We start from the raw sequence: 26,477 nt of genomic DNA on the forward strand, positions 1-26,477 counted from the left end.
AGGAACAGAGGCTTGCAAACAACGTTCTTCTAAGGAAGTGCCATTTAAGAATGCATTCAATTAAAAAGCAAACTTTGAAGTAAAGCAGATTAGGAGCCATTTGTAATATCTGCTTAACTCTTCTAACCAGATGAGTTCTGAGAGGTTTTCTTTACAGCAGTAACGTATCAAAGAGCCCAAGAAAACTGATACCAACTGATGCATTTTAAAGAAAGAGCCTAGTTCCACCACACATACAAAACAGCAGGATTTGCTCCCCTATTCAGTTCTTTATTTCTGTTCCTCCAGCAGAAACATGCACACATGGCTCCCTGTGCCAGACAGAGCCATACTAGCTGAACACATCTTTGGATCACAGTACTGTTGCTATCTACCAAATGCTTAGATTTAAAAAGCATCACATACACAGCACATGCTCTGTCAGAAACCAGCAAAAAGCAGTTTTCCTTTAAGCCACGATGATTAGGGACCTGGAGCATTTCCCCTGTGAGGAAAGGCTGAGAGACCTGGGACTGTTCAGCCTGGAGGTGCCTGAGAGGGGATCTTATAACTGTTTATAAATATCTAAAGCATGGAAGTCAAGTCAATGGAAGCACTCTTTTCAGTGACGAGAAGCAATAAAACAAGGGGCAATGGGCAAAAACTGGAACATGGGAAGTTCCATACTAACACAAGGAAGAAGTTTTTTACTGTGAGAGAGTGATGGAGCACTGGAACAGGCTGTCCAGATAAGTTGTGGAGTCTCCTTCTTTGGAAATATTCAAGACCCATCTAGGCATCTGCCCATGCATCTGACTGTAGAGTGGAGGTCTACTTTAAGAGGGAAGTTGGACTCTACAATATCAAGAGGTCCCCTCCAACATCTACAATTATATGATTCCAACATTAAAAAAAAAAAACCACTACCACAAAACAGCTTAGTTACAAAGGTGTCCTTTAAGAAGCTTGTCTTTGGTTTAAGACTCCCTTTATTGCACTTGGCCCAGAGACACATGACAGAAGGGCTACTGTTCTTCAAAATGAACAGCCAGCCTCACATCCATATCAGCCTTGCATCCCATGCAGTACTGCACTAAGGCAACTGTACTCTTTTCACTTTTGATCTTGATATCCAAGAACTTCCCTTTGTCTGCAAGATATTAAATACCAGGATAAATGAACTCCAGCATGCTTTGCTCATCAAGAGCTTTCTTTTCTAGTTGAGAATGTACCAAGTTTCCCATCCTTATGGAAAAAGGACAAGAATAAAACTGACATCTTTGATCCACAAGAATCATCAGTTGTCAAAAAGGGGAAATCAAAGTAAACAGCTGCTTTATGCCAAACTCAAAAGTGCTGCTGTTCTTTGTTATCCTCTTTGCAGGAAAGCTGACAAACTGAGAAAACAGACCCAAGATGCCAATGTTACCCGATATTATGCATTTCCAGTTGATTTTCCCACAACACTGTGCTTTGGCTCTGGTGCAGCAGAGAAGCAGGAGAAATCTACTTCGCCGTCTGCTCATATCCATAGCATGCTGTATGCTTATATGTAAAGGGGAGCACTTCATACCAACTTCCTCATGTAGGAGGGAAGGGAAAGGAAGAGATCAAAACTCACCAGTGCTGCAGATGCCTACTCTAAAAGCTGAACATCTGTAGTCTTCTCAAACTGTGCAAGACAATCATGGAGCATCTCTGCATCATCAAGGCAGCACTGACATGGTACCCTGCACTCCTGATTCCCTCCGCTGAGCTGAAACAGAGCAACACGAGTAGCTAAGAGATTAAGGCTCTTAGACAAGACGATTCACCCTCTAGTGGCTGACACATGACCTTGCTTTTGCCTGAATGCATTCAAAACTGGGTAACCTTAGGGCAGGTGGGTTAAGCCCTGTACAAATGAGCACAGCAACACTTCTCAAACACATCAATGAAGACAGATGGTCAAGGACCACATGAAAGCCAGTACATAAGTACACGGTACAGAATCACTGCAGTGCTGTAAAACAGATCAGTCCCTAGCTCACAGTTGTTTGCCATGACACAGGAAATTAACAAATACATGGGAGAGAAGACATTTTTAACTGTTTTTATTAAATTAATACATAAGTTACGTTCCTGTGTGCCATGTCTGATAACATAGTTAGATGCATCTCATTGATGATAATTCCAAACAAAAACATAGTGGAAAACAGATAAATCTTGTGATTTCATAAAAATTTAAGACTTCAAATTAGAAAAAATATGAATCTGCTAGACAACCTAAAGCAAACAACGTTTTTACTGCCTACATTATTTCAGGTTTCCACAGTTGCTCTCAGGAAAAGCTCGACAATGCTGACATCATTGTGGTTTGGCCATACAAAAGGGATTTGGATCCATCAGGTCCATCTGTACCAGCATTCTTGTGGATGACGGGCATTCTTTGAAGTGACTTTATTGCATTTTCATTTATACTGCTTTGCATAGTCAAGAGCAAGCAAACCACACTGCTTTGAGAAACCAGACAGAAAACTTGTTCTAGCTGCTATGATGAAAACTGGAATCCAAAAAAAGGCTCCCAAAACACACACTGTGTAGATGTCTGTTCCTCTATAGCCCCTCTCCTGGCAACCTTGCATTGGTGCTCAGCATTAAGGTGAATCATGTACTAGATCTCTCCAGCTGGATTCTCAGAACCTGGAAAATCAAAGCAAACACAAAGTTCACTTTTTCAGCTTTCTGTGCACTACTTGGAAGGATTACACTCATAGAAGCCCTCTGCACAGAAAAAAAAAATGCTTAACACTTTCTCATTTTATTCAAGCACAACTAGAAAGTTCAAAAGTTAAAAAGAAATCCTTTGGACATCTACTTACCTGTTTTTTGGAAAACAGTGAAAAAGCTGAGATTTGCAGGTCTAAAAATATGTTCCTGAATTAAAATGAAATTTGTCCTTTAAAAACCCAAATCTGAAGTGCTTTGGGAACTGAAAAGTCCTGGAGTCTTATAATAATGCTTTTCTTCAAGGTGACTCACTGTCTAGGTATAGTTACCAGCCAAAAAAAAAAAAAAAATCTTACATTTGTCATGCATAATATAAAGGCAATATAATTCAAATTCAAGTTCTGCTTAAGGCACTGAAATGAGATTTCTCTGCTTCAAACCTATGGAACCACTTTGATACTTCTTATTCCCTTCCTAAAACTTAGGCCACCCAACTTTTATTTTTGGATCACACAGCATTCCATACGAAAAGCTTCCTAAAAAGAACATTTTAAATGCAGGGTCTTCACAACATACACAAGCACAGAACAACAGCCTCAGAACCCTCTCCTTCATACAAATCTTTTTTGAGAGTCCAAACACCCCACACCTCCAGTAAAGACAAACCTTAGTTTGCTGTGCTTGCAGGCACCTAAATCACAGGATGTGTAATAAAACAATTCCATACACTTGATGGGTTGCAGCTCTGCTGTGCAGGGCTTAAAGCAAGCTGCAAAGATTCCTAGTATTAACACTGATGATGTTAACTGACCTGTACTGAATTTGGACAACACTTTAATTCTAAGAGTATAATCAGTGAGGGCCTCCTATCCCCAGATCTTTTAACTTTGAAGATGCCAAAAACTTTTAACTATGAAGATGCTTCTTTGCTCATCTTTTCTGACCTGGCTTGTCTGCCACACTGGATCAGCTTTGGTTGTTGGCAATGTGGCTAGTATTTCCTTTGCTGAGTTCTTCCTCTGCTGACCACCAGAAGCAAATGAGTAATTCCTGTATCTAGCAATTAAGATCACTCACTGTTGTTCATATTAGCAACCAGAATAAAACATTGGAAATACTCTGCAGATGCATTAAGGAAGGCATCTTCATCAAAAATAGGCACGTTCCACTTCTAGGGTATAGAAAGTTTGAGAAACATCAGCTCCTGAAAATGAAGGTAGATGAAGGTAGAGAGACTGAAATTCATGAGATCAGATGGGCTATGGTCTAATCAATAAAACACAGGCATTAATTCCTGACAGGAAAAAGATCTTTACTTTGACTTATGGCTCATTCTTTGTTCTGAAGTAGACATGTAGATAAGATATTTCCACCACAACTTTTTTTTTTTTTTTTTTAAACATAACTGAAGACATACACATGAACTTTTCTATATTAATAAGACTTGAGGACACCATTCATGAGAATAAGCATGTTTTGGAGATTGTGAAGGTTTGTAACAGCCATATGAACATTACCAAAAACAAAAGAGCTTAGGACTTTATTAAAAACAATACAATCTGGAAAGTTTTAAAATGGAATTTCATTCAGTCAGATATTTATGTAAAACAATAGACTAGTGTGAACACTAAGTACTACTTGATCTCAAGTCCAGAAATCACTTTCATGGCAAATGCTGTAGTAGGGGCTCTTCATAAGAAGCAGGAAGTGGACACATTCAAGGGCGGTGCATAGAAGCTGGCTTTTCTCAGCGATCGCTTTTTCAGGACAACACAGCAAAAAATACTTCTGAGTTCACTTAGGTAACTGTATGACATGATACTAGGAAATGAAATTTCTCTAAGCCATCTTCTGTTCATTATTAGCATATATATGCTCCATGGAACAATGCAGGAAAAAAGCACAGCAGTCTTAAAGTCAGGGGTTCAATGGTAGCTGGTCTACAGACAGGCAGGGCCTTAGAAGCACACAGCAAATGGATGGGTCACATTTTAGTTGCAACTGTTTTTAAGATCCTGGTAAATGGATTTGTGGGCTCATGCTTGGCCCACAAAGTAGCAGCCATAAGATTTGGACACAGAGAAGAGGGTCTCTATCCTGCACAGAAACCAAAGTCTTTGCCCCTTTGACAGAGTACTTCCTGAACAAACTGCTGTGTCACATGATTGAGTTCATTCTTTTCCGGTTGTAAGCCAAACCAATTTCAAGTCCTAGACTACTCCAAGCTTGCCAGCACTTGATACATCATCACGTGCCAAGGCAGAAGCTGTTTAGAGGGTAACCACAGAGCAGAATGTGTTAGAGGAATAGCCCTTCACACAGCCCACAAAACTTAGAACAACTGCAGGTTTCAGATGCCGGTTTTGGAAGCAATCCAGTCTCGATAAAAAGTCACTCGCGTGTACACTCCTGGTTTATCTGCCTTGCCACATTCATCACCCCAGCTCACTATTCCCACGAGATACCAGATTCCTCTGGAGTTTGCCTTCACCAGTGGCCCACCAGAGTCACCCTAAGGAGAAAAACATCAGCAGAGAGGAACAAAAAGCAAACAACATTCACTTCACTAATGCAGGGAACATCATATTGTTATGTTACAACAGACTGAGACTTTTCTCTAGATCACAGCTATAAGTTTACTGAGGACAGAGGCTGACAGCCTCTATCTACTACAGTCTCTCCTATTCTAGACCATTACATCTGCATTCTCTCAAAAGCATGCTATAAAAAAAAAAAAAAAAAAAAAACAACAAACAATAAACATTTAAGTGCAGATCACAACCTAGAAGCAATGAAGCTCTTAATTTACATATCTGAAGATCCTGAACCCCATAAACAAAAATGGGAGAATCTTATTATTTCTAGGAAAAGTCACTTTCTATCCCACCTATTTCTTCTTTCTTAAGATGAGACTTACCTGGCAAGCATCCACCCGTCCCTCTAAGTATCCAGCACACAACATCCCTGGTGTTATCATTCCAGCATACACTTGTGGTCTATTACAAACTGCAGTGCTAATAATTTTTACTTCTGCTTGTCGAAGCTGATTAACACTAGGGCCTAGAAGAAAAAGTGGCATTCTAAGATATGCGAGGATTAGGAGTAGCCAGGCTTTCCTAGAGCCTTCTTGCCATTGTCTGAAGAATGTCTAAATAAAGTTATTTTTGCCCAAAGTCTTTCACCCACTCATCCCAAACACAACTTCTTCCCATCTTTCACTCTCAATTGATGGTCTTTAACATAACAGGCAAAGGGATTTTTGTACATTTCAACATTCAATTCAGCGATTGGCTTTATTGTGTATCTTTGATGCCAACAGAAATACCCATTTCATTAACTGCAAAGCAAGTTAGACCATTACTGTACATTTCAAGAGTCTATCATGAAGTACATCTTATAGCTCAAATTGCTCTCCTACTAACACAATTAGTCTCATCATCTCTAATCTCTAATCTCAGTGACATTGGCCAATTTGAATCAAGCTCATCTGGCCATTTGATGAACTGAAGCCTGAATTAGGATCAAAGAGATTAACTGACAACAATTTATGACAGATATGTGACAGACATAACTGAAAGGTTTGTCTTAGCTCAGGTCAGAGGACTAGGCCAGTGAGAATGGAGAACAGAATGCATTTGACCACTTTGATGCATGCAGCAACAAAAAAGCTGCTCTTAATCCTATAAAAATATCCTCCAGGAGTTTTTCCCTATATTCCAAGCCATTGATCAAAACAACTCCAACAAACTAAGTCCACCAGTACAAAATAAATCAAAATCATAAAATCAACAACAGTCCTGTTAGACATGTCTGAGGGGAAAGGAAGCCTCCACAGGGAGTGAAGAGAAACTCACCATCATTCCTCAAAGCTCCCCAACCTGTGACAAAACAGGAAGTATTATCTCGTAATATGTAAGATGCTTCAGGAAGACAGACACTGTGCACATCACTTGTGAACTCAATAGAGGAGGCAAGTTCCACAAGAGCTATATCATACTCATGATCAGGGACAAGGCTATTGTATTTTTCATGAATGATAATTCTTCGGACATATCTTCTCTGTTTTGGAGGCCTCAACAGAATTCCAAAACTGGCAGTCCATCTCCGAGGTTCTCTTCCTCTGAAAAACATTGGCAATTATGTCGCAAACACACAAAAAAGATTTCCACAGAAACACAGCTTTCTGTTTAAGAAAAATACAACATGGTCAGCTTGGTCTACAGAACAGAGAAGAGCCAAACTTCATTGTCTTCCAGCAGATAAAGACATTAGCGGTTCATGAAAAGTCAGAGTAGATTTATCAGAGCACCCATAAGTTGTAGGGCTTACAAGATCAGAAAGGTGCTGATAACTTACGCTTTAAAGCAATGGGCTGCAGTCACTAGCCATGTATTACTGATCACTGAGGCACCACAGTAATGTGTCCCATCAAGCTGAATACTAGCTTGCCATGGCCATTCTCCGTCCTGCGCACGTTGTCCATCTGTTATTCTTTCCACTCCTGAGAAGGAGAATCCCTCCTTTCGTATTCCACAGACTGTCCAAAAAACCCCAAAACAAACAAAACAAAGGCAGCTGTGTTAGCTGATTGAGGAAACCCAGGGTCTGCCTATTGGGGAGGCCCATATGGCTGCTGGCACAGGCACAACAGGGCAGAGCTGTCAAGAGACAGCCTCCACCTAAAGCAGTGCCTTCAAGAGCAGAGAAATTAGGTGCTGTGGTCACAAGGGTCTCAGGATAGATATGATGTACATGAACACTGGTAGAAATATTACTAGTTGTCAGAAACACAAAGCAGTGAAGTTCCATGGCAATGGAAGGCTGTATACCTGTAGAGAGAACAGCTTACCAGCTTAGGGCAGAGGCAGGAATGGATGTATATACAACAAAGAAAAGTTCTAAACAAGGGCTTTGCAGACAACAGATTGTCCTGCAGAAAAAAAGATCTGGCATGACCATTTTCGGAGAAAGCTAGGACTTTCCTTAGCGCTACATGTACAGAATGTTTGGAAGACACAACTTGGACAACATTTTAATGCTCTGATTTTTCAGTCTTGCTAGTTGTATTGGGTAACGGCCTCTCATCCAAAAAGATTTTCAGCTCACAACAGCTGCAGTCCTCATGCAAAGCTCACTGAGAGCAATTCATCTACTTACCCAAACTAAAGCCAATCATTTGGCCAACAATAGCCAAAACTAAAGGCAATCCAACTTGATGGTGGTGGGCTAAGTGTAAACACTGCAGAGCAAGCAAAACTCCAAAAAGAAAAAAAAAAAGCTAAAACCGTCTCTGGCTAATGAATTAGCTATTGTTCTAGTAGCTTAAAAAGTTATTTTTCAATTTGCATCTCAAGCTTAAAAATCTTATAAACACTGTACTGATGGCACTAAGTCCCTTGATGATTTCTGTAAAACATTTGTACTTACAGTTGTTTATAAGGTTATCTCCATTCTCCTTATTCAATTCTGAAATGAAAAACAAAAAATACACTGAGGATATTTCACAATGCTATGTGAAATCCATATGAGATTTGAGACAAACTGCTTATATCCAGCAAGCAAATGAAATTACTTGTACTGCTGCTTGCAATAACAGTACGGTAAAAAGAGTACTTCGCTCTACTAAATAAGTTCTGTTATGCTTCTGGTTCCTCACTCAAAGTGGAAGGCTAAAGGATACATTTTTTTTGTTTAAAGCTAAAAAAAGAAAAGCAGTAGTTGACCAAATAGGCTCAAATAACATCTGCATGTGGTGGAACCTATGTGATACTAAAGCCTGTATGAATATGTTGACATTCATTATGGCAAGGTGGTCATAGATCCTCAGTACTGTGCTTGACTGGAGCTAAACTGTAATGTTATTGATTTCTACCCTACAAAACAACCCACTGACAGATTCTGGTGGTAAACAATGACAGACTTTTGTGAGAAGATTAGTGTACAAGGAATGTTTGGTTATTAATGCTTGCTACAGCAATCTGGCAAATATGCAAAGGAAATGACAGATGATGGAGAAAGGAACCATCTCAGCCTTGCATTTTTTAAACAGCTTGAGGACTTCACATTTAAGAACCTAGTGACACAGATTCCTCTTCAATTCACTGTCTGCCTTAGCAAAGTAATCTGTGAACCTGGGTTAGAAAGTTGGGTCTTTTTTCAATGAACACAGAACTTCTAATGCACAGAACAGAGTTTATATATATATATATATATATATATATATATATATATATATATATATATATATATATATATATATATATATATATATATATATATATATATATATATATATATATATATATATAAAAAAAAAACTGGGTATCAGTGTGTCTTAGCTCTCCTAATGCTACTACTTCTTTCAGGCTCCTGGGCTGCCAGCCAGTAAGGCAATATGGCTTGCCCATACCCCAAGTCTGAAAAATGAAAAGGAAATAGAAATCACATACATTTGCACAGTTAAGTGAAACTCATCACGCTGAACAAGGAAAGTATGAAGCACAAATTCCAAGCTATAAACAAAAATCTAAGCCACTTGCCTGTGAGTTTAATGGTAGACTGGTCAACATTCAAGAACGTTGAGCTTATTTCAAGTCTTCTACGTAACACACTGTAGACATGACTCCAGCTTGTTGCCTTACTGTCAGCTGAGGCAAATTTAAATACCAGAGCAACAGATACAAGCACTCCACCAGGATCTGGGCTGCAAACCAACATAAACAAGGTGGCGTCATCTCTTTGCCCACTAAGCCTCTGTGACCTGCTTTGTGATGTCTACCTTCCTTATATGGGAACAGGTCTGGTCTGCACTGATGTGCAGAATGAATATCATAGCTGTACACAAGCAAGGTAGGATGACGTATGTTAGCAGGCAGCAAAAGGCCTGGTTTATACTATAACAGTGATCAGAGAGAATCTTCTGGGAGGAGAGGAAGGATCACTCCCTCTAGAGTCTATGCAGCTTAGTCTAGACCTACAGAAATTAAAAAGGTCTTCTGATACTTCTTTACATTTAAGTTACTTGTCAGTTTATGAGAAAGTTCCTTTGGATCCAGAGAAAAAATCTTAATGATTTATGTTATCAGAACAAGGCATGATCAGTATAAAATATGAAGCCCAACATTTTAGACAAACAGTCCAAAGGAAAACCAAAAGAAACCTAGAGGCAAAGACAGCAGAGATGCAGGTAAGTTGATTCAGTGCTCAGTTGCGTGAAATAAGGTGTCTCCAGTGAAAGTTTATAGCCAGCGCACTGTTCAGTCAGCCTAAAAAGTAAAGAGGTTGCTTGAAGTCTACTGAAAATTTATAATTTCAGTTAATACGAATGTATGGGAACTGCTGAATCACAGCCTGAACTTCTGATTGATCACCTGAGGCGAGCAGTGAGTCAGCCATGGGAGCACAGGTGAAGGCAATTCACCTGTGCTGCCGGAAGGGGTAGAGCCCAGCTCCACCTCTCCTAGACCCATTTAAGAGCTGACTAACAGTAGGAAAGGATTCTTCTGAAGACCCCTCTCCTCTGGAGTTTTGCAGCGAGTCCAGAATGTAGGTAAGCTTTCTGTCTATTCTCTTTTTGTTATTATAATCTGCTCTGCCAAACTCTCATTTTTTTCATAATTGTAACATCTTAGTATTTATTGACTATACAACGGAGTATGGGAGGTTTACAGAAGAAACCAGCAGTGGAAGAAAATGTCAAGCAGCTTAAAGAAATAACCACATAGACACAGGTAAAAGCAAGAGAGAATTTCTATGTGATTCACTGCTGATAGGACAAGGAGGAACAGTTTTGAAAAAAATGAAGAGAGACTTAGAATAGACGACAAGAGGAAACTCTTTACACAGAGGATGTTGAGGCAGTGGAGCTGTTGCCCAGTGAAGCTGTGGATGTCCCAGAGATGTTCAAAGGCCCCATCCGAGGTTGGATGGGGCAATGGACAGCCTGCTCCAGTGGGCAGCAAATCTGGGAGTCTGGACTGAATGGTCTTTAAGGTACCTTCTAATCCAAGCCTTTCTGTGATCGTAAGAGAGTCCCAAAGTGCTGTGGAAAAGCACATTTGCAGGAAGCATGGCATTCTTCACTGTCCAGGGAAAAATATTCCACAGCAGATTTGGGCCTTACAGAAATGTAATTACTCCAAACCTAAATCAAGTGACGGTTCTTACCACTGGCAGAAATACATGCATGGAGAAGGGAGACTTATAAAGTCTCACAGAACCTCCGTATCCATGTCTCAGACTTGCCTCCTTTCTTCTCTCTGCAGATACCTCACACTGGAATTTATTCCTTCATATCTTTGCTAAGATGGGAGAGAATAGTCACCTCCTGCTATACACCATGCAGGGCAGTAAATACCAGCTTGAGTTTCTACAGAAAACATAGTGTGGAATAAAGAGCTGACTGGATCGCTCAAGCACTTAACTAGCACCAAAAGCTGGGATCACCTCATTTTCATTCATTTACTGCATCACAGCCACAAAGAACTAGTGTTCAGGTAATCAATCTGCAGAAGTATATGGCCAATTTTCTCTTCCTTGCTGATCTCCGAAGTAGTGTAAGCCCTCAAAAATGTTGAAAGTTCTGAAGGGAAGTTGTAACAAGCCAAGACTTCAGGTATCCAGCTAGCGTGATCCAAGCATAAGCAACCATGTACATTCCATGTGGTCAAGGGGTAAGAAAGAATTATATTAATCCCATTTCTGCTTTTTTCTGACCTTCATGTTACTTACCTTAGAGTGACAACATGGGATCTAATGTACTTGCTGCTCAGAAAGGACCCCTTAAATACTTTAGACATCTGTTAAAGGAAAAAAGTATATCAAAATACACCTGTAATACATGCATCCTCTCAAACTGGAACAGTCTTGTGAACCCCTAATATACAAAAACTGCCTTTGGAGCCCTATTTCTATATCAGAGCTACTGCTGAACTTCCATTGGAGATTGCAGAATTAAAATAAACAGTTGAGTTAGCAAATCTGTCATACTCTCCAGGCACCTTTCCAATTGCAGGGTTGCTGGAACAGACAGCACACATGCTTACTATCTGCTTGCACACAGCAAGGTCTCTTTACCACTACAGTAATATTTAAAAGACAGCGCTGACATGTTTACAGTGGAGCAGAGAAGAACTGCTTGTATAATTTCTCCTTCCTGAGTGCAGAGGCAGCAACAAGGAATTTAACACTCCCTGTTGAAAGCTAGAGTCAGAAGATGACTGGGGAGGATATAAAGATGATTGGAAGATGACTAAGAAGGTTGTATAGAAGACTGAGTCAGATTCTTTTCAGTGGTGTCCAGTGGCAGGACAAGAGACAATGGGGATGAACTGTCTGATTTTACGATCTAGGGTGAATTTGTTCTGAGCCAAATCACATAACAGCTCTCAGAAAGACATGCAGTCCCAACTTTCTGCTTTAAATAAGTTACCAGGACTGCTTTTGCTATTTTGTCCATATAAGCCTTTCTTACTGTACTTTGTGCACCTTAGAAGTAATTTGTCTCTTTCCTGTACCACCCTAGTTTTCTAGTGTCTTGGCTGAAAGGAAAAGAAAGCTATGCTAAGCAACAGTATGGCTGCCAGTACGCACGTGCAGGGCAAACAACTTCTTACAGCTCTAGTTTTATACCCTATATAGACCCAACTGGAACATTGCATCAGAGTTTGAACTGTTCCTCTGCTGGGCAGTTGAGCTTTTAGTTACTGATTTCCACAGTATAGTCCTTATTTAATAACCTGCAATTTTTGTGCCCAGATCTCTAAGTACAATAAGTAATAGCACTGGAATTGCTAGGGCAGAATCCATGTCACCAGCCAGTGAAGAACATCCTTCACCAGTTGAATGCTATTCCTGCACTGATACATCCACGACTGCTTCCAAATCCTCCTTGATTTGGTGTAAGGGGGTACAGGATCATTCACTGCTCTCTTTGCAAGTCCTGTGCAACTGTGGCAAAACCACTAAGCTCGTAATAGTAGTTAGGCATCTAAATCCTGATTATTTCTAAGAGAACTAAACATTTAATACTGATGAGCTCAGCCTTGATCACACTGTGCTGTTTTTTCCATCCACTCTAAGCAGCAAAACCACCACCAGGCAGCCTGTACAAGATTTGGAAAGATAGGTACCATAGAAAAATTGCAAGGCATGCAGACACCATGACATTGAGAGCCATATGCATGACAGACTTCCAATAGAGTTCTTCAAAACCCCAGCAATCTCCCCTATTTCCCAAGTGTTTAAAATTTAACATTGTCATTGACAGTTTCTCTGTTGGCAGTAGCAGACTGGATAGTCTAAATCACTAAACACAGGTGAATGGCAGAGCCAGAGAAGAGACTCCACTTACTCCAATGTTTAATTCTCCATCTTTTGCCCTTGGAATAGCCTGATATAGTCTACATAATCTAAGTACACGAGCATGAAGCACAGTCACCCCTGCCTTATTTCCAACCACGTAATTGTAGGACTCTTCACCATAGGCCAGATAGAGACAGAGAAACAATTTAGTTTACCATGGTTTCAATCTCTTGGCTCAGGTATCTGAATTCCTCCGTCGTTTGCCTTCCATACTGAAGGTCATATGGGACATTGGTGATAAGGAAAGTTGCATTGTAATATCGATCCTCATCTACATAAGAGAGGAAGAGGACAAGTTGCTTCATTCCTTCAGTATGAATCAGACACGCATAGCTCTGTGCAGGACATGGCACAAGACTCCCAGACTCTGGTTGCAACACTATCAGCTGTGGCCAAACTCTGGAGAGCACAGTGAGGCAAGGGGGATCCAGGACATCTTGCCACACCACACAGCTAAGGACTTACCTCCACCCTTACAACCATCCCAAGCAGCTCTAAATTACATCCACTACGGATCTTCTTTGAGGACCATCAGACTAGATGCCTTCTGGCATATTCCTGCCCCTCAGAGGCAGGTGGCCCTTGCAGAGCAGTTTTACATTCACTCAGCAGCTGGGGTTACGTTTAAAATCTGTCTCTTGGGTAAAGGCTGATGGCCCTTACAATAGTGAATTAGCAAAAAGCTATTTGCAAAAATAAGCTACAGCTCTGCCACTACATTGTCTAGCATCCTATGATTATCCATGGCCTTGCTGAATCTTGGTGAGCAAAGACCACAACACAACTAGTTCTGTCACAGCATGAGTTAATTTTAAAACCCCTCACCTGCCTGCAGTAGACTGGGAACAGAGTGACATCCCTCAATTACTACTAAAACAGAGTCCTTGGCAATCAGGACTCCAGAAAACTCAAGCCTCTCTCTTTTTGTAGTGGTGTACCAGATTGTTTCTGCAAAAATCTTGTTCAAGACCAAGATTACTATGCATACATCATTTGAGTGTTAACACATACTTCTGAGCTTCCACACAACACACACAATTATTGCCTAACCATGGATAACTGTGAAGGTAGCAGGGCAAGACAAAATGAAGAATGGACAAACTTTAAATCCCCATTCAAGTAAGTGATATTTTAAGTATTCTTTAAGGATTTCCAGTCAATACAGGACTTTAACAGGATCTAATAAGTTCCCATGCAGATTCTATACCCTCAGTGGATTTCATAATTAAATCACTGGGCAGGACTACAACAACAAGCGAAACACAATAGATACTCAAGACAACAAAATAATCCACTTACAATGGCACAAAAAATAAGAAATCAAGCCAATGATGAGGGCCAGACCAATTATCACTGACACAACGATGACAGCTATCTTCCATGGCTTCACATTCCTCCCTCCTGAGTCCATCTGAGTCAATATCTGCATTGGAAAAGAAAATATGTAAAAATTCAACTCTGTTAAAAACACAATAGCACATCCCGAGCAAAACTGTACCTGGCCCAGCTTAACTCAGCTCACTGACACAGACTCACAGAAGCAGGTAGGTTGGAAAGGCCCCTGAATGCTAGGGGTCTGAACTTCTCAAACAAGCTCCCATTAGAGCAGGTTTCCACAAGCTTCATCAGGTTTTTAGTATCTCCAAGGACAGAGATCCCATAACCTGTCAGGATCCTGGTTCAGTCTGTGATCACTCTCCTCACAGCAAAAGCTTTTTTCCTTATACTTAGTAAGAATTTCCTGTGTCCCAACTTGCCTGTATTTATTACCTCACATCCATCTCTGAGAAAAGCCTGAAGTATAGTGCAGGTATCTCTAGTAGAGACTATTTCCCATCAAGAAATATTACACAGATTTCAAGTACAGTTGGCTGCCCAGACAGGTGCTTAAACTGAACTTGACTGTAATAATTCCTGGCTGATGTGGTAACTTCTGCACTCTGAGATATAAGAGATGCTGTAAAACAGTTTTGAGTTATTTTTCATTGTTATGAGTAGTAACACGTATTGGTCTCCTACCGGGTTTAGGTTTCTTCTCACCAAAAGCATGCATACATTGCAAGAGACAGTGTTGTGGGTCCTGCCAGACAATCTGACAGAGGAGAGAAAAATCTACTAACACGTCAATACATGGCAACAAGACCCAGTCTTAGTGACACAGTAAAAGCCAACAACAGACCTGAGAAAAGGTTGGGAATTTGACTCACATGTGGATAAAGGAAGAATGAGCCTCTTCCTTCCATTTATTTCCTCTTGTGCCACCTTAGGCAAGAGAACACTAGGAAAACTGCATCTTCGCTCATGTTGCTTTATAATGATGCAAAGCCTTAACTGCCATTATTTCAGAACCCTAGTAATTCTACAGTGTGCTATGTACTCGTTGTCAAGCCATACATTGAGTCTCTACATTGTGGTTGGCATTAGTATAAGTTGTTAGAAGAACATGTGGAATAATTCCTCAAAGTGACTGAGGTGAAACACAGCAATAGCAAGCTCTGAGGAGGAGGCACTTAGCCTCCACTAAACCAGGTTTGCATTTGCATTGTGGGTCAGACACACTTGATGTTATACTCCTCTTTTCAGGTTTTTGGCATAGTCATTTCTGAACAACACCCGAGATGAAAGGAGGAGTAGTGAGCAGACAGAGAGACGGAGGGTTCACGTTTTCTCACCATGGAGTAACAAGGCAGCACAGTGAAAGCAAAAATGAGCCAGCAGAGCAGGATAACAGCAAAACCTGCCAGTAGCTTAAGATGTGCACTCAGAGGACAGACCAGAGTGAAGGTAAAGGCACAGTGCACAAACCTATGACAGAAAAGAATAGTGAAGTCAAGGGAGCACGAATGGAGTTCTACACTCCACCTTAAGGGTGAGAAAGTTGAGCAAAGCTATGAGGAAGGCAAGGCAGAAAACACAAATCAGGAAAAGAAAAAAATAAATTGTAAAGCCACAAAAGCAGCTGAGATGTCTGCACACAGAGGTGTTCAGCAAGAAGGGATAGTTGAAAACAACTCACACAGTAATCTCCTCTCCCAAAAGCTTGGTTTTAGCTAGTGAATGTTGGTACATATTCCAGAGTGTTTCTTAGGAAGGGAAGCAGGAAAGTTTTTATGCTCTCAAACAGGTATTATTCACTGCTAAGTTTTGTTGCAAAAGTTTTCTGCAAATCTACCTGTCTTTCCACTAGACAGGCTTAGTTTTTGTTGGAAGGTCTGTGCAAAGCAGATTGCAGAGCATATGAGAGCTGCCTCAAAGTCTGAGCTAATCAAGATTGCTTCCTATGGAATCTCCGAGTTGCAGTGGCACCTAGTATTCAGTCCTAAGAAAATAGTTTAAAGGAAGCACTTAATTTCTATATTCATACAGGTTGTTACTTTGTATATAGACATACAAACTAAAGCAGAAACACCTCTTCAAATCCCAGTTTCCTCTCTTTAGAAGGATGCTCTTATCACCACCTTGCTAAAGAAACAACTGGGACAAGAAAAATCACTTGTGGAGTGAAAATGCCACATCCCACCACCTCCTCATGCTTACAGCTTCTACTATACATCCTTCAGCTGTGCTACTCAAGTGCAGGACCTAGATAAGCAAGCAGCATCTACCATCTCTGTTCACTTCAGCAGCAGACCTGCAGGTCACCAGCTGTGCAAAGCCATTGGGAAGGAGAAACTCTCTGTTTAAAGCTTTATAAGAAATAATCTTTAGTCATCCATTCCAGGAATCAGACGGTAGAGAAAAGATGGCCTTATTTGTCCCAAAAGCAGTTATAATCTTTGAAGTAAAGCTCGAGTACAGGCAGCACTAAGCACGTACTGCTTGCACTGGAGCAGCACAAGGCTGACTACGATGTTAGGAAGAGCCAGCTCTTGTTCAGATTACATCCACTCCGCACATTCAGTCAGTAATCAGATATTACACCACCAACTAGCTCCTTCACTCCTTTAGTCTTTTTGCTATTGTATCATGAAGTGCAGGATTCTCATGCTTTACAAGAGTAAGCATCTGGCAGGGATTTCTGTGCCTTGGACTGCTGTCTCTGTAGTTAAATAGTTCAGTGGCAGGTGGACCCCTGTGTTCAGCAATCAAAATTCTGCATGATCTTCTCTAGGCTTCAGTCACCAAGAAAACTCTGCTCCACCCTACTATGCACCCTTGGCTAAAAAAACAGTGACTCCTCTGTGGTGCCGAAGAATGCAGAGGCAGAGATGATCTGATCACCTTCACTTAACAGATGCATCTTTTCCTTATAACACACATCAATATATATTTTTATTATTATTTTACTGTCCAAACTACAGCAACCTGCCATTTCATTCTCAGGAGAGAATTCAAGAGAATTCAGGAAACACCAATACACTTACCCTTCAGCACAGCAGCCACTTAAGTGAGAGCATGAAAATAACCCTCCTTCCTCAAAAGAAATCCTTGAGAGATCTCCACTTGGAAGGCTGAGTCCTCTCCCTGCTCTGAAAACTACCTCCTCACAGTCTATAACAGGAGGCTTTTGGTCTGTACTATACAGCAAAATGTTTCAGAACAAAACTCTCAGTGGGACTAATACCAGACCTCCTCTAGCAGTCAGTGCTCATTAAAAAACACTTCATTTCCAGGAAGACCACAATGATCCAGTGATTGTAGCATCTGACAAGCTCTTGTCATGGTTCATTTAGGTCTGGAACGTGAACTATTATTCTCACACTTGACACATCTTTGTTCTGCACCAAAGAAAGCATTTTGATGACTAAAAAGTTATCACATATGGAAAAAAGCCATCCAAACGAACTTCAGAAATAACTTAGTTCTGTATAAACACAATAAAGGTGTGTTTACACATATATAAGCTCTGATTAAGATATTTTAAAAATAAGTAAAATGTAGCAAGAAAAAGCTATATTAATAGTTACTGACACATCATGGAACATTTGTACTGAAATTTTACTGGAGTACAACTTTGACCTTCCTTACAAAAATCAAGGAGAGAATGGATAACATTTCAAGTTGCCATCTCTTCTAGTTGAACTACTGTGTTTTACCTCAATAACATCAATTCCAAAAAACTGATGTTAAATGGAAAACAGTTCAGACAAAGAAAGGAAGTCAGACTGCCACCTATGTCCTGAGAAAAGGGTCTAGGTATTGGGTAAGCAGGGAAGGTTACCCTACTATGTTTTAGGAATCTGCCCTTGATTTTTTTTCTCATCTCTTAATCTAAGCCTTCATAGCACTTCTTACCTATATTTGCTTTCAAATGGATCCAACATATTTGATTTTTTTAAAGCAACATCTATTTATTCAAAGTTTTCTGCCAAGTTTGGCATAGAATAGGGTTATACGATTATAACCCTTCCATTTTGCCATCTGATCTGCTATTGTCTTCTTATAATACATTTAGTTCAATCCCTGCTCAATGATACTGCAGTACTCTCAGAAAAGAATATGGTCTCCAAACATGCAGATGAGGGTCTCTCCATACTTAAGTCATGCCCAGTTTTCCATTCTAGGATTCAGGCACAGTCCCACAATCACTCCAATTACTCTTCATAGAAATGGCGTGTTTCACAAGACAACTGAACAAACTTACCTGCTGGCTTAGTTAGTGCAACATTAAACTATATCCCTGAAGCAACCTTCTTTGGCAGGATGATTGGGAATGGTAGCAACTAGAGTATGTCTGGTTAACCCCAGAAGACCAGTAGCAAAAGCACTGGCCATGCTAACAATGCTAGTTTCACTCCCACCTCTGCCATAAGCAATCACATCAATCCAGTGCTTTTCTTCTACTTCTCCCCTTAACTGCCCAACTCTGCTAAGGTCTTGTTGCTTCTCAAGAACTCTCTATAGCTAGGCAAAGACAACAGCTTGTCTTTCAGCAAGATTCAAGAGCAGCAGTTAGCCTCTGGCATAAAGTCTAAGACAATAAAAAAAAAAATGCTGCTCATACAGTCTCCCCTGATTATTCAATCAACTTTGCAATCAGCACAAAACATTTTTGTTGTTTCTTTCTCTCATCCATTTTGTGTGTAGCTTTTAGGAGATTGTAAGTTCTATAATTATTTGGATAAAGCCTGCCTACCATACCTGTACAACAAAGTATGTGGGACATAACTTGTACAACAAACAAATGTGGGACATAACAAGGCTAACAACTGAAATAAACTTGATTAATAACACATTTTTCTTTAATTGACTGTCACAGCCAACATCTTGGGAAAGATTCTCCTGTTCTGTAACAAGTTTTAGGATAATTAAAAAGGTACATCCTTAAGGACTTTACAGCCTGCATGAAGATATGAGAGGTCACTATAGTGTAAGGGAAATTAAGTACTTGGCTACTGAACACAATCAGTTTACAATATGGTTCTGCAACTTCTACATCATTTTATACTTTGGCCATAGGCTACTACCTTATTCTATTAGTTCATCAGTTTCAGATATAGCAGTAGGTTTCTGATTTTCAGCTTTTGGAAAGAACCCTGTCTGCCATTCCTCCCCTTTTCACATTACTCCGGTAGTGAAATACTAGACAAGTAGTTAAAGTATCATGTTTTTTTCTGCCTGACTTTCATTCCAAGATAGGGTGGTGAAACAGTGTGGTACAAGATTTGGTTCACTTCCAAGAGGATTCTGCACATATTAACACTTCACTGACTGCAAAAAAGCCCACTAACGTAAACAGAAACACAAGCAGCTACTTTTACGACTTCAACCTACTTACCATCTCATACCATGCTGTCAGCAATTGGGACTTCAACACATTAACTGCAGCAGCAAGAAGTGTAGATCAGAGTTACAGCGTAGTGAGAGAATTCTCACTTGCCCCCCACAACCCTCTGTGGCCATGGACCACCTTGCCTTACCACTGATAGAGGAGCCAAGGAGTTCTTGGAAAACAAATGCTTTTTGGATGAGGAGAAAGGGAGAAGTATAAGGATTACTGATGCGTAGAAGGGAGCCCAAATCAGAAATTAGCTCAGAACTAGAGCCATTCATTCTCCAACCCCCACCTTGGTCAAAGCCCAGAAATTGCCCAAAAAATCCATATGCTATATAGCCATGCTGCACAAAACTACCAAGTAGCAAGTTAGATAGCTGTAGCACTCACCTTTGAGTACCAGTGAGGTCAGGAAGAGGGTCTTTTGTCTGAGAGATGTACCGTCCTGAACTCCACAACACACTGCGCAGCATCTCAGCATAGACTTGAGGCTTTATCGCTTGAATTAGGAAAGAAAGGAGTCATAGGCAAGTCAGAACAAACAAGTCCAGCAAGTCTCAGTGACAGAGGCTTACCCAGTAGCATGATTCCTCCCCTAAAACAATAACAGTACACTTCTTTCATCACACCTTTCATCCAGGAATCCCAAAGCCTTTTCAGAGCATTAACTACACGCCCTGCAACACCCCAAATCAGAAGAGACATGAGAATTTTGTGAGGATACAAAGCTTATTTCCTTCTTTGGTATAATTAAGAAAAACAAACATACAAACAGAAAATATAGTCAGGACCAGTATGAAAATGTTGCTTGTGTTAGAGAGACAGTGTTCAATCTGAGGTCAGATAAAGAGCTGATGCGTATTGATGAAGGCTCAGTTGCATTTGCCCTAGCTGCCTTGAAACGTACTATTTGGCCAGATAAGAACTTGAGTGCAGTTGTTGTTATGAGGACAAGTCTGTGTTTCTTTCATAGCTTCTTAGATGTTGATTTTGATTGAGACCTCCCAGCCACATTCTGGAAAAAAATCTTCTAGGTTACATGTGGTATTCGTGTCTGCATAGGCATTTCTACTTGAGCTAGTTATGGCAAGTTAATTGGGAAGTCAATTACCACAAGCACAAACTAACCTAAGGTAGCATTTCTCAATCTTACTCAATTTTAACTTTACTAAATTCACTCAAAAACATATATGCCCACACAACTTTATGTACAGGAAGCCAATTTAGAGGACAGAGCATCAGAATAAGAGGTCTGTGTATGTGGCAGATACTTTCTTTGCTTTGCTGTAATAGATTTTCTAACATCTAAGGATTCTTTCCCAGCTCTTGAACGGCCTTCGTTTGACTCCTCTGTAGCTCAGAAATCACCAGCTAGGAAACATGCTGCTCCGAGTACTTCTTATGAGGCTGGAGCTTTTGCTTCTACCTTATACCAAGTCCACAGACAAATAACTGGAGTACTGCCCTCTTAGGAAGGTCAGCTTCTTTTGTACAAACCAAAGTCTAACAACAGGCTTTAGCTTCTCATAATTTAGATTCAGTCAGGGTATCTTTATAATTTATTATGAAATTCAGTAAGTACAGTTACTAATAATGCATCATGTTATTGTTTCTTAATACTTTAACCACAAGCTGCACTTCCATTCCATAATGGCAAACTTTTATTGAGTCAGTCTAGATATCCAAGAGAAGTGTAGACAAAAGACTAGCTAGAGGGTGAGAATTTGAGGGTAAAGAGCCAAATGTCATATGATTACCTGACCCAGGTGGTGCGAATATTTCTGGCACTCCCAAATACTCAGAGACAGAGCTCTTTCTGATGGCTATTATGGCACAGATGGAACAATGCATGACACGGAGGTGTAACAGCAATCTCTGAACACTCTAACCTGCAGGCAAAACAACCCACTGGAAAAGATTTTTTTCAGGTCTAGTTTAATGTCAAAAAAGAACCAAAACTGGTGAAGGATGTAACAACCCTGACTAATGGTCCTCTATCTCCTATACACTCTTCTACAGACAATACTTCTTTGTAGCAGAAGCTCCAGCTAGAATAAAGGGACAGTAAAGTCCTGTGAAGTCCTCAGTACAGGAGGGATGTGAACCTGTTACAGCATGTCCAGAGGAAGGCCACAAAAGCGATTCAATAGATAGAACACATACCCTATGAGGACAGGCAGAGAAGACTGGGGCTGTTCAGCCTGGAGAAGAGAAGGTTCTGGGGAGATCTGATAATGGCCTTCTAGTATCTAAAGGGAGGCTATAAGTAGGAAGGAGACAAATTCTTTGGCAGAGTCTGCCATGGCAGGACAAAGGGGAAATAGTTTCAAACTAAAGGAGGGGAAATTTAGATTTGATATAAAGAAGGAGGTTTTTTTTTTTTTTTTTTTTTTTTTTTTTTTTTACAGTAAGGATGGTAAGGCACTGGGACAGGTTGCTCATAAGAGGTGGTGGATGCCCCATCCCTAAAGACATTCAAGGTCAGGCTGGACAGGGCTCTATGCAACCTGATCTAGCTACAGATGTCCCCATTCACTAGGGGGGGAGTTGGACTATAACACCTTTAAATGTCCCTTCCAACTCAGATAAATAGCCACCATCACCCAGTACCTAACAGTTTTAGTGCATGATTGCAGAGAGATTGTGCCTGTTGGTGTGAAGAGAAGCCTGAACAAACTGGGAAATGCTGAGGAATTAACAGAGATTGTGATCTGCATAAGTACCACTACAAGTAAGGGCAGGAGAGAGAGTCCGCAGGCAGAATGTAGGATGCCAAGTGGAAAGTCAAAGACCAGAACACCCCTAACAGCCAGTAGGAAAGCAGTCTCAGTGCATGGTTAAAGCAACAGAATAAGAAAGAGAGGTGCAGAATCATCAGGGACTGGGGAAGCTTAGGGGATAGATGGAGCCTAGCAAAGGATGATTAAGAAAACAACACCTGTACATCCTAACAGGAATAGCATACAAGCATTACAAATTGAGTAGCAGAAAGCATTTTGATGCACAGAGGATACACTGCTCTGAACGCTATGGCACATACTGCATCTTGAAGTAAAGAATACATCATGTTGACAAAAAAAAGTAAAGAGAAGTTAAAAAAGAATGTCCATTGTGAACAGGATGCAGAGACAGAAAGCCAAAGCAATGCTTCCCATGTTTAACAGAATTATCTGAGAAAATAGTGGTATCACAGGCCCAGAATACTTTACCTTACACAAGGACATAAACAGATACATAGGTGGCCTAAAGGAAGTGTGGTGGCAGAAGGACAAGGAAAATGCCAGAGAACAATCATTTCAGTTGCTTTCAAATAAAATCTAAAATCCTTACTCTGAGCAGTCAGGTAATATTAGATTTCTGCACGCTGTGAGGAAACTCACAAGATGGGAAGCAATTCTATGTACCAGTCAGGTCTGAATCAAGAGTTGCTTTATAATATTTCTACCATGTACCTGAACAGTATCAGCGTTTAAGTCAACACTTCTACAGTGAGACCAAAGCCAGAAGACCCGCTACTGCCATGCTCAATTTTAAAGACAGCAACCATATACATACAGAAAAATCAATGCACCTAAAAGAAGAACCTAAAAAGAACTGCATGTTCTCTGGAGACATACAGACTATTTCAAGACATCACATTAGAATAAACACATCCTGCTTGTCAAATAAAAAAAGCCTTCGAAAAGAAATCTCGAAGGCATACATAAGGAAAAAAACCTAACACCAGGGAACAAAAAACATATCCCAGAACAGGTGAAAAAATTAAAGAGTTATACATTTAGGCACATGAACTGCACAAACACAGCCAGGTAGTAGAGGCATGTCAGAAACAACTAGATGATTTGTCTTAGAAACAAATTATCAGTAGAAGAGAGCGCAGTGAAAAGCTAACAGCAAGAAGATAGCTTTTGAGAACAGGTAATATTCCACCTGGTAAAGGATGAACAAACTAGACTAGCTGATGGTATGCAGCCTCTCACTCATTACCACTTTACTGCCAGATGACTGGGGAAAATTGGAAAAAAAAATCCACAAAAAAAAAAAACCCAAACACTTTTGACAGTGTAGTTAAGATCCACAAAAAGAGCTAAATTATTACAAGCAACTAAATAATAAAAATAACAAGTGTTCCCATCAATATGTTACATGGGGTAGAACCACAATAGATTTTGTGGAGCCAAGTTCTGCTTTGAAAACATACATCAATTCCTGAGCAAGCCAGTGAATAAGACAGATCTGACTCAAAGTATCGTACAAAGGGCTTGTTAAAAGACCTAAGCTGCCATGAGATACAAAGGCTACAGATAGAAAAACAAGTTAAAATAGAGGAAAGAGAGGAAAATGATAATGATTTTTGGTGAAGCCAAGTCACATTTCATAGGAATCTCTTCAATTTATTGTATTCATAAATAGTATGGAAAAAAGAAATAAGTCAAGTAATAATCACCTGCCAAGAAAACACAGACTACTTCATTCACAACAATCCTAAATTCCTATTAGGACAGAAAACTTGTGAGAAGATACCTGCATTAACAAAGATTCCACTACTTTTGTTTGGACCCCAGTTCTCTCTTCAAGAAGTCAAGGTCCAACACTACAGCCTTCTCTAGCTTCACCACGGCCACAGACCATTCAAACCAGATCATCTTGCTCATGTCAGGTCTCCAAAAAAGGCAAATTCTGAACACAAGAACAAGAGTAACTCTCAATTACAGTAACTCCAGGAACAGAAGCTGGAAGAAACATTACACAAAGCTAGATTTAGTTTTTCTTAAAACATCTCTAAACAGAGACTCTATGACAGTAAAGCATATGTATTACTTAAACCTAATTCTGCTATTGAGGATTAAAATTCTTGAAGGAGTAAATATGCAGCCGACACCCAGAACAGGTTCACAGCTTCAGCCCTCGTGTGGAGATACCTTCCATAAGCACCAAAGTTTCCTACGTGGTTCACAGAGAGCTGAATTTCCCAGAAGGGTCTCAGTACTCCACCTGTTTCATAAGTGCTCTGGTATCCTTAGCATCACTTAAAAAAGATGAAACATCCCACAACTTTAATCTCAGTCTTTGCACAAAGGAGACAAGAAGAAAGCCATGACCAAAGCTAAATCCTGTATCAACCTTTGGAAAGGTATTCATTAGATATAACTCCTATTAGCATTTTTTTGATTGGTCAGTAGTAATACCAGCAGGATTAGGCCACTCTGTTACAGTGGTACCAGCACAAGCTACTGGATATGCCCTGTTCAACAGTGAACAGTCTAAATAACTTGTGTACAAGCTGCAGATTGCTTACAGCAGAGAATACTGAACAAGCAAACTGAACCAATGGGCTTTGAGAAATCCTCAGTTAGACCTGTAAATTGCTGTGCTACCAACAAAACTCAACTCACAAATATTAAAAGCAAATGTGGGAGAGATCCAAAGACGGGGGCACATAAATTTTTATTTAAGACTGATGACTCAACTTATTTTTTTCCACCCAAATCTTGTTTCACTTCCTCCTCTTTTAAAAACAAATTGTATAGATTCACCTAGGACTGAGTCAAGCTGCATTTACTTAATCTCTCACTTAAGGCATTTAAAAAAAAATTCCTCTGCATTATCACGAAGTAATTTTCTGGTTGGAGACTCCTTCTGCCTTGTCAATCTCTTCCCTAATTGAGAAACACACATTATCATGAACTGCCCCGACTTGCAGAAAGCTGAAGAATTGTCTTAAACACTAAGCCATTAACAAGATCTTGCTATACTAATGTGTCATCATAATTGTCACAAGGGTTGTTGAAGCTTTTCCCCATCGCATTTGCCATGATTGTTCCCATTTTCTTCTTTGAATAAGACTGAGACATATACATGCCTATTGCTATAGTGTTTGGCCTCTCCTTGGGAAAATCTTTAACAGCAGAAAAGCAAAAACAATCATCCTTGTAATGAGTTGTCCAGGTAGAAATTAGTGCAGAATTAGAAACAGATATGCAGGCATCAGTCTACAGCTGATTCAAGTCACCATCATTTTGTTAACGCCCACTAGCTGAAGATTGCTGCCCATAACTGTAAGAGGGCAACTGAGGTACGTGAAGTGGTGCACGTGCTTGGAAGACTAAAACACAAGGTTTGTTAAAGGCAAAGTAACAAGTGTAGAAAAGGAGAGCAGAGGGATTAAGAAAAAAAAAATAATAATCACTCCCTATAATTTGTTTCTGGATTTAAGTTCATCTCTAGTGAATAAAAAAGGACTTGAAAAGATATTGTTTTCTGTTTAACATAATTTTTCTACTAGAAGACAAATGTAATTAACTGATTCCTATTGGGAAGGATGAAATCAAGAACGTGCATGTCATGACAAAGTACCTACGTGTTGCTGTGAGTCTGTATGAAAAAAGAGACTGAAAGAAATAGAAAGGGTCATGACCTTGAGCACAGCTCAGGTTTCTAAAAAAGGAAAGTAAAGGCGATGGTAGAGAATAGAGCAGATGAGAATCTAGAAATACAGTAAAGCAGATCTTGGAACATTTATTCATTATGTTTGCCATGAATAGCAAGCATTTAAATTCAGAAAATTGGAAAAAAATATAAGAAATTGGTGTCATTCCCACACCCAGTTTTAGCATCCATCAGCGGATGCCAGGTAAATTTGAGGCTCAGAGCAACAAATAGAAGTATATCACTCCTTCAACTGCTGGACATGCAATACAAGACCAGCGGA

General features: G+C 40.0%; 1 protein-coding gene across 1 annotated transcript; it reads right to left on the bottom strand.

Annotated features, from left to right (window-relative positions):
* Nucleotides 1-5,038: 5,038 nt before the first annotated feature.
* On the bottom strand, nt 5,039-20,246 carry TMPRSS11E (transmembrane serine protease 11E; the record flags this gene model as incomplete). Its single annotated transcript, XM_079535067.1, is given in 11 exon segments — nt 5,039-5,200; nt 5,606-5,748; nt 6,543-6,808; nt 7,045-7,225; nt 8,116-8,154; nt 9,228-9,391; nt 11,419-11,486; nt 13,206-13,321; nt 14,350-14,473; nt 20,156-20,171; nt 20,173-20,246. Coding segments are annotated over 11 exon segments (1,353 nt in total).
* Nucleotides 20,247-26,477: the final 6,231 nt, after the last annotated feature.

Source organism: Tetrao urogallus (assembly GCF_951394365.1).
Source record: "Tetrao urogallus genome assembly, chromosome: 4".
Lineage (NCBI taxonomy): Eukaryota > Metazoa > Chordata > Aves > Galliformes > Phasianidae > Tetrao > Tetrao urogallus.